This window comes from Pezoporus flaviventris, unplaced genomic scaffold (genome assembly GCF_033815535.1).
Source record: "Pezoporus flaviventris isolate CSIRO_AGI_PZ_B2104156 unplaced genomic scaffold, CSIRO_AGI_Pfla_v1 ptg000002l, whole genome shotgun sequence".
NCBI lineage: Eukaryota > Metazoa > Chordata > Aves > Psittaciformes > Psittacidae > Pezoporus > Pezoporus flaviventris.
Window position 1 is genome coordinate 1,124,349 of NW_026892550.1, and position 9,764 is coordinate 1,134,112.

A 9,764-nucleotide genomic window follows, 5' to 3' on the forward strand; every position below is an offset into this window, starting at 1 on the left:
TTCTTGCTCTAATGTTCTTCAGTAAGCCTGCTGGTAATATAGTTTGATTTAGCCTATCCTGCCAAATATAGTTTGGACTTCATCTCTGTCATAGATCTGATCTTCTCCTTGAAGATAAGGTAAAAGCCTATCTTCAAATCAGTCCTATGAAAATCTCTTTCTTGTTAATCATCCAAGATGACCTTGCAAATTAAACACGTTTTAAAATGGCAAAATTCCATAGAAAACAGATAGATACCTGTAGTTGGTATACTTCTGTGCTTTCTTGTTGTCCTATGAGATGGCAGCCTTTATTAAATACAACCAAATGGGCTTGGGAATCCCTATAAGTTAATTAAAAATTGATGATGAGGACAGTTATTCAGTGGATTGGTCAGCTATAAAACACAACTACCCCCAGAATGAATTAAATATTCAACATGTAAAAAGGAGTAAGTTAATTGTAATCAAATGTAAAAAAGACAGCTAGGAAAAGAAGAATATACTACTATTTTCTCTATGTAGCCACATATCACTTTTTAACACAATTGTTACCACATTGCATTCCAATTTATAGCATTTGGTTTGTTTTAGAATTTCAAATACATAAGGGCTTTCTCACAATATACCCGTATCTAGCAAAAACTTTATACATATTCCCAAGTGCCTAAAATCCAGCTTCAGCTAATGCATAGCATTGCTAACTCCTATAGCATATACCTCCTACCATAGGGATGAGTGCATCTGAATAGCAAATAAGCCATTCTTGCACTGGCTGTCGCTAACAGCATCATTTTATGCGTTAAATGTGCTACAGAAATGTAAGACATAAGTATTATGAATAAGATATTTTTCTTACATATATCTTACATACATATGTAGCACTGGATTTCATATTAAGCACAGCTGAGAAGAAAATGGTTTATTGCATAAGAATGTAATCTGGGAAAACGGCATTTCTGATTCACTGTCCAGATTCATAATTGCTTCATGTACCCTTAGTTGCTCTAAGGGCTGTTAATAGACTCTTGGTTTGTGATAACAGCAACTGTAGCTGTCCATGAAAGTATGAACTTGCTTTGGAAAGGAAGAGAAGCAGGGAATGCACCCTGAATTCACAAATAGCCTTGAGGGCTATCTTAAAATAGCCTAAATTACCCGCTAAAGGTATGCAAATCAAGTCTTGGCTGAGTGTTCAAAGGCTTTCAGGTTCTTTTTCAACATGTTAAGTGACAATTCCTCTCCCCAGTCTGTAAGAAGTAAACCAGACTGAACTCAATTTAGCAGTAATTACTAATACTCCTTTTTTGCATTCATACATTTTTAAGGTCAATATGGACCATTCTGCAGAACTGATTCACAGGCTTCTTGAATTGATGTGAATTAAAAATGTCTAATAGTTATGCATAAAGTGTACATATTAGGCAAAACCATCCCATATTGATTTCACCAATTCTAGAGGTGGAATCAGTGTTTCATGAGTTCTTGTGATTAATACAACTGCTAAAAAAATTGAGCTCAGTAATAACTAAAATGATTGACTTCACCTTTCAGCCATTGAGTTTTGTTATAACTGCCTAATCTGTTGAACTTGGAATACTATCATTTCTCTGTTACTATGTACTTGCTGATTTTGAGCAACTCATTTTTTAATCATTCACTTTATTCATGGGAGAAACAGAGTTGACTGAATCTTTACCATGAAAGATGTTTTTTGCTCTCGAGATTCTTTAAATGCTTACCAGTTCCTCAGTATTGTTCTTGCATTGAGAAAAGGACTCAGTATTCCTTAACTGTGGACACACAAGAATCTGAATATGATAATTTAACCTATTTCATCAATGTCCTTTTTTGTATACTCAAGGAGTGATAATCTAGATTAAAGTATAGAATGGAATGTAGTAGAATAGAATAGAAGTTCCTTGTTGTATAAGTAAGTATCATCTGCTATAAAGCTAAAACTGAAATCTACACCTCTGACTCTTGCCAACTTATTAGATATCAAACACTTGTCTTCTGTATGACTTACTTCTTTCCCTGTCATTACATTATCTGCAAATTTCATCAGTTAAGTTACTTTTTCCCAAGTTTTTAACAGAAATATTAATATTGTAAAGCTGACAAACAGTATCTCCAAGAGCCCACTGCAAAAATCACTCTTGAGCAGTGATTTTTTGTGTATACATACTTTGGGAAACTTAGCTGTTAGATAATTTGGAATCATTCTGTTATGTGCCATGCTAATTTCGTATCAGCTGAGTTTTTAAACAAACTGTCACATAGTACCAAGCAAAACACCTTTCAAAGGTCCAAACATATAGACACAGTTATTTTAAGCAATCCGAAGTTTTATCATGTCAAAATATGATGTAGGTTACTCTGAAAATATTTTTGCCCGCAAAATCATTTGGTCAGCATTAGCTGCATTTCTTTCCTCCCTTTATACATGGAGTCTGTAATAGCATTCCACGATGTTTGTCATGTATATGGGAGTGTTGTCAGCTGAGCTGGTCTATAATTTCATAGGTCATTCTGTTTATGCTGCTTATATATTCCAGACTAGGATCTACAAGTATTTTGATGTCTTTCTCTGCTTTCCAATGTGTATTAAAATCAACAAGAATATAGAACATTCTCAAACAGCCACCTCTTTCAAAACTACCTAGACTATATCTTCGCTCACTGGACATACAGATTTTTTTCCTTATTTCTCTTACTTTTTGTGGTGTATTTATGATTATAAATATCAAGGTATCTCTGGAAATTAAATCTCCTTTCTAAAAACTGTGGTATAATTCTTGCCCATTACAGTGATGTAACAATGCAGGGAGAACATCTCTTTTCGTTTGCTTGCTGTTAAGGAGAAAATTTTCCATCTTTCTCCTCTCCCATTTCTTTAGCTATTTTGGTATTGTAATTGTTGGTTATTTTACTTAGATTGCATGTGTATGTAAAAGAAGCAAGAAATCTTGATTGTCAGAAGATTCTGGAAAATTCCAATATAGTGCAAGAAAAATGCAGCACAGCTTACAAGCAGATCAAAAACTCCTCAAAGCTTTAAGGATTTGGGGGGAACCCTGAAGTTATCTTCTTGGCAGATAATAGGCTCTCCTGCTCCAGCGTTCTACCCTTGCATTTACTAATTGCAAAGTTAGCTTGTAGAAAAATCCTTTTTCATTATTTTCTGTGTGATTTATGCCTTCCCTGGGTAGATGGCAGTTTTAACCTGGGTAAGCAACTGGCTCCAGTGCAGTGAGTTTTAGATTCTTCATGAATTTTGAATTTCCCCAAGCATTCCGGGTTCACTGAGTTTTATGGGCCAATAACCTGGATTTATCTCATATGTTTAGGAGGGCTGTTTTTTTCCTAAATGGAGGCAAACGTATTTGGAAAGAAATCTAAGTAACGGAACACAATTACTTTGTGTAGCTAGTCAAAGGATCTGTTATATTCATAATTCCTTAAGCATTACTAGGGAGTGAAGTTTGCCTTCTGTACTGTGCAATAATTTCCTAGTGGTTCTTTTATTTGAAATGTTAATTTTCCTCCTTTTTTTTTTTATTTATTATTAACATTATCTGTTAGGAAAAGTGAATGTTTCTGTGCCAGGTTTTGTAAGGAATTAACACACTAAGAGCTTGATTCATTGCTGCCTCGTTCCAGCTTTATGCCACTATAGCTCTGCTGATTACAAAAGCACAGCTTAAAACTGAAGTCACACAGTGGTGTAGTAAGATCTAAATGTTAATTGAAATGATGTTCATTGAGTTTAATTCTTCTTTACTGAGCCATAGTAGAGGCAAGGGGCTGGAGGCAATAAGAAAATCACCTGAAGAGCTTAGGTAGCTAAGTTGGGTGTATGGGATGGCTACCCACAAATTTTGCGGAACACTCATAGCTTACACTAATATGGAGGTTTTATGTCTCTTTTCTGATATCAAGATTTTAAAGTATTTTATGCTATGAATGGACTTTAAGAACAGAGACTAAGCATCTACATGTTAAAATGTGATTGGTGAAAATCGGGAGCTCTTATCTACTGTAACAGCAGATTGAACTAGAGATAATTCAGATGGTATCAAAATATGTAATACAGTTTTCTAAAAGACTTCATTGCAATCCACATCCAATCCTGCAGAAGTGCATGCTTCTGTACAGCTTTATCAAAATACTCCATAAAATTACTAATGTGTTTAAAGGTATAGATTGCATCCTTTGTATGGTTTTAAGCATTTCATTTCAGTGCTGCCTCAGTTCAAAATGCTGCCTTTAATCATTGTATTCCTTAATATATGCCCCCTGTGAAACAGCTATCAGAACTCTTTTCATAAAGAAACTCTGGAAAATATGAGGCTATTAGAAGCCTTCAACAAGTAGAATTCATTCAGGAATGTGCAATATAGACTTGATCCAGTCTGTTTATCCACATTGATTATGAAGGAAATGCTATGTGAAGGTATCACTTTAAATTCAATATCAATCCACCAATGTTTCAAAAAGAATCATTTAACAATGAATAATGCTTGATTGTAGATCTCTGCAGTAAATTAGAATATCCTAATTTAATAGAGTATGATCTGTTATTTGCCAACAAACATACAGATTGCCTTATAAATCATGCAGTAGTGTGGTTATAGAATAACACTATACTGAATTATATTTCATTACTCCCTATTGAACAGTCATGTTTCTGTCATATAATGTAATTTTCTGTCTTTCAACTTAGTTTCCTAACAGAAAATACAAATTAGTCCTGAAGAAAAATATTTACCGGGGGTAGGCAATTAACTATTCATTTCAGGGAATGGCACCAAGTACATGAAAATCATTAAAATGCTCTTTCTTTTTCATCTCACTGTATGTAGCTGTTTATGTATTTAATGAATCATAATGAGTATAAGGCCACAGCTGAGGAAATAAAAAAGAATAGGTAAGTCTATAGATTTATGTGTTCCAGACACGAGCTTTCTGTAATGATAATTCTTGTTCACATCAATCACTGATGCTTCAGAAAGAGATTTTTCCTGACCTCTTCTTCTGTTAATGACTAAAAATACTTGAGGTGTAGTATATGTTTTTTGTTATTGCCTTACAATTATTTATCCTGGGTGCCTTGCTTAGCATGCATGTTAAGGAATCATATGCTCCCAAAATATGGAGCAGGAAGGGTTTGGATGGAGACAGGCCTTATATACTGAATAAAAATAGTGAAGAACTTATTGAGCAAGTGGGGTAGAATTAAAGAAGTAAAATAATATTACATCCAGAATCATTCCTACAGACTGGGAAAGACTTGTAACAGTTTGAAGCAGCTTCCATGGTAGAAATGAAAGGCTTTAACACAAAAAATATATCCCACATTTCCAGTATTTTGGGAAGGGATCATTGAGCATCCTAAATAGTAACCTGGGTTGCTACAGTATTTAAAAGCATATTTTTAGCACCTACTAATTTGACGATATACAGCTGATTTTGGCAAGTGCCTAATTCACATTTTGGAACACTGAGACATTGTCTTGGATGTCCCGTTATCAGCTTAAATCCTTTTGAAAAAAATTGGCCACTGTTATGTACTTGATTTCAGTGTACGATGGAAGCTTCCTGACTGGAAGTCCCAATAGTTTGAAATTCAACAGGTTCTTAAGGCCTCTTACGTCCAGAAGAACCTCAGGCAGCCTCGTGCATGAGAGGAATGCAAAGGTGTATGTACGAAAAGCCTGCTAATAATAAAGTAAGATTCCTTGTGAACATAAGTAGCTCACATACTACAGAAGCTACAAGAACCTGCTGTTAACTGTTTCATCTTTTTATTTCTGTAGGGGTTTCAAAATCTCCTTTCATCTTTTCAGATGGGATTCTCTAACAAGCTCACACTGTTCCTGTAGACATCATTGGGGTGTGATCCTAGGCTAAACAGGAATAATTAGAACAAACCTGAACGCTTGGGGAAAATCCCCGTTGACCTGTTTTTATGGTTTCTGACCTGTAAAAGTAAATTTTTAAAGGTTTTGGTGAGAAGCAACTTTTCTTTGTGAAAGAAGAAGCAACTTCTTCACCTGTATAAAAAGAATCAACAAAAACACCCTAGACATAAGCTTTTCCTTTAAATTATTAACAAATTTAATGTGAGGTACTACAGTCTTACCTTTACAGTTTGATGCATGTTTGTTGACGGTGCTTGCTACTGCAAGCTCCTTGATTAATCCTGAGGGAGAGGATTCATTTCATATTTAACAAGATCAGAGAGCATCCAGATTTGAGTCAGGAAATGGTCCAACAATCCAGTTGTGGAGTTAACCTTGCTCTATTTCATTTTCTTTTCTGTTTATAGCTGGACAGTGCCACTTCTCTCATCCAGGCAGCTAAAAATCTGATGAACGCTGTGGTCCTTACAGTGAAAGCATCATATGTGGCATCTACTAAGTATCAGAAGGTCTATGGTACTGCTGCAGTGAACTCACCAGTTGTATCTTGGAAGATGAAGGCCCCTGAGAAGAAACCTCTAGTAAAGAGAGAAAAACCAGAAGAATATCAGACGAGAGTGAGAAGAGGGTCCCAGAAGAAACATATTTCCCCTGTACAGGCCTTAAGTGAATTTAAAGCTATGGATTCATTCTAAACCACTAAGCTTTACCAGGAGGGTTTTATATTCTTTTTGTATGCATACCTGCCGACTTGTATGCGTCTGGCATGGGGTGGGGGGAAACCGTGTCAATTTGCATGCAACCTATTGAAGACAATTGAACTAACTATCTGCAATGCCAAAGTTTAGGGCATTCTCTTCTGATGTGGAAAGGATTTATTCCAAGCTTCCTTTTTAAACTAAACTATAGCATTAAATTGGCCAACAAATTTGCATCATGGGGGTAAGTGTGGGTTAAACAATAAATTCAAGTCTAAACCCAGAAACTTTTATGCATGCAAGAAACATTAGGTTGGCAGGTATATTAAGTGAAAAACAATGGAATTGTAATGGTAGACCATAAAGCTTGTATTGCTTCTGTTCCAGTGCAAAAATGTACTAGCCAATATGCTTAAATGTGTGGCCCAATAATTAAATGATATAACTTTTAAGTCATCTTCATTATAGTATGTGAATTTTTAAAACAGATACAAACTAATTCATCTTAAAAAGGCTTCTTTTAAACCATATTTTGTTCTTTATATTCTAGTAGTGTTATGATTGATCACATTTCAGTTAATCCCATTAATATGACCAGAGGTTTACTTTTGCCAATTGAATTCCTTATGGTGGAGTATGAAGCACAATATGGTGATTGACATTGCCTTTTATATTATGATTATGATTATGATGATGATTATTATAATAGTAGTAATAGAAGACCTGGTGGTGGAATGTTTAGAGACACGGAGACTGACAGTGTGAGAATTTAGAGGCAAATATGTAGGTGTAGTTTGGATTACAGGTATCTGACATACCATTGTAACCACTAACTCAATAAACTCATTTAATCTTGGAATCCTCAATATGGCTCATCTCTTTTAATGCACAGATATGTCCTGCATCGTCATTGATGTACGCAGTGATTAATTTTGCCTCATGTTTCCTTTTTCTCTTTTTACACTTAGAATCAAAGAATCACAGAGTGGCTTGGGTTGGAAAGGACCTTAAGATCATCTGCTTCCAACCCCTGTGCCATGGGCAGGGACACCTCACACTAGACCACATAGCCCAAGGCTTTGTCCAACCTGGCCTTGAACACTGCCAGCGATGGAGCATTTGCCACTTCTTTGGGCAACCTGTGCCAGTGCCTCACCACCCTCACAGTAAAGAACTTGTTCCTTATATCTAACATGAACTTCCCCTGTTTAAGTTTAAACCCATTATATTACTTTTCTTATGTTTTATTACCAGGATAGCCAAACATGGTCAGTGGGTCAAAACCAGAATTGAAATCTGAGACCGATTTAAGCCTCAATACATAAAATATATATGTGTTTTGGGATTAGATTAATTTGTTTAAATTAATGGCATAAAAATAGTTCAACTTACTGAGTTTATAAATTTGTGATCACAGAACCTTGGAAATCATCTATTGTGCCGCACTGTATAGACTTGTATGAAGACCACAGTGCAAAGAAATGCAGTATCTGCTTTTATTCCCTTTTAGCCCCAACAGTTGTCTCAACTGCAGAGATTTTATTATTGTTAGGAAAAAGGTCTTGGTATATATGAAAATAAAACAATAGCCAGAATTTTTTTATATATATAATGAAATACTAACAAGAGAAGGAAATTCTTTCCTGTTAGGATGGTGAGGCACTGGAATGGGTTGCCCAGGGAGGTTGTGAATGCTCCATCCCTGGCAGTGTTCAAGACCAGGTTGAACGAGGCCTTGGGTGATATGGTTTAGCATAAGGTGTCCCTACCCATGGCAGGGGGGTTGGAACTGGATGATCTTAAGGTCCTTTCCAACCCTAACTATTCTATGATTCTATAACCTCATAGGCGATTTGAAGCACTGTGATAAACAGTGAGGTATACCGTAAGTGACATGTACAACTCACAGTTTTCAAGATATATTTGGATACTTGTCTCATATACACTGATTATTCCTCAGAATAGCAAATTACCAAATTTTGTTCTGTTGCCCTCCTACACAGTCTATATAAAGAAATTTACTCTCAGAGGCCTTTTAGAGGATTACTATTTTTGCTTTGTTTAGTCGTATTCTATAATAAAAAAAGTTCTCCAATCAAAACTGGTGGCTGTACATGTAATGAAAATACATTGGAAGATGTGGGGAAGTCCTTGAAGAGCTTTCTCTATAATGCCCTGTAGACTGACATAGACTTGTGGTACCAATAAACACCTAAAAGTTATTGGGATCTTTACAAATGAAATTACAGAGGCAAAAGATGGATACTGAGTTTAAAGAAAAAATAGCAAATAGCAGACAAATAAAATTGTCCCAGAGCGATGCATGGAAAAATTAAGATAGGCAAGTGGCCACGAGTAGAAGTACTAGCCCTTCTGGAGAAGTGTTTAGATCTAAAACTATGATGAATTAACTGAACAGTTGTTTTAAAATGCTGCTGTTGCTATAAGAGACATTTCAAAGTTAGAAATGTTTAGAAGAAAGCATATAGACCAACACAGTCTATGAACATGTCTTCTAGAGTATCTGATGATTAAGGTTCCATGGCTAAAAAGGAAGTATGTAATAGAAGGAATCTCATATTAATCACAGACTCAAAATAATGATGTCTGCAAAATACTAAGGAAAATTAGAGTCTGTGAAGGTAAAACCAAGGATCGTATCAGGCAACTTAGTTCACATAAATTAGAGTCCTACTTTAGGATGGATCATTTACCTTTTGAAGGGGTCCATCTATGTTTTAAACATCTTTATGACAGCATCATAAAATTTAGTATTCATAAATGAAAAGTAATGCATATGAAAACAAGAACCAAAAATCAATGAGAATAGTTCAGTGTACTGAACATGTATTATGTATACTGCTCAGTATACAGAGCAGTATGCATAACATGCATTACTACATGAGCTCAGCTCAGTTAAGATTGCTGAGAAGAGGTTTAATAGAGCCAAAAGAAAATATTGGATGATATTATACATCAGAGATGTGCCTATGTTTGAATACACCATACAGTTTTTATCAGCTCATCTGAAAGAAGAAATGGTGTGCAGTGGAGACGTGCATGAACACACAAAAAGGATTACTAAATCTGGAACTGCTTTCATACAAGGAGAGTCTAAGTAAGGTAGGAGTCCCAGTTTCTTCAGGGTCATCAGCATTATGAG

At 35.5% G+C, this 9,764-nt stretch overlaps 1 protein-coding gene across 2 annotated transcripts in view; it reads left to right on the top strand.

The window, feature by feature from the left end:
• CTNNA2 (catenin alpha 2) overlaps positions 1-7,467 on the top strand; it is a 452,176-nt gene extending 444,709 nt beyond the window's left edge. For both annotated transcript variants that reach the window (XM_061466251.1, XM_061466261.1), the window contains one exon: positions 6,311-7,467. In XM_061466251.1, coding sequence (XP_061322235.1) covers positions 6,311-6,598 — 288 coding nt within the window. In that variant the 3' untranslated portion in view covers positions 6,599-7,467. The remainder of the gene's footprint in view (positions 1-6,310) is intronic.
• Positions 7,468-9,764: the final 2,297 nt, after the last annotated feature.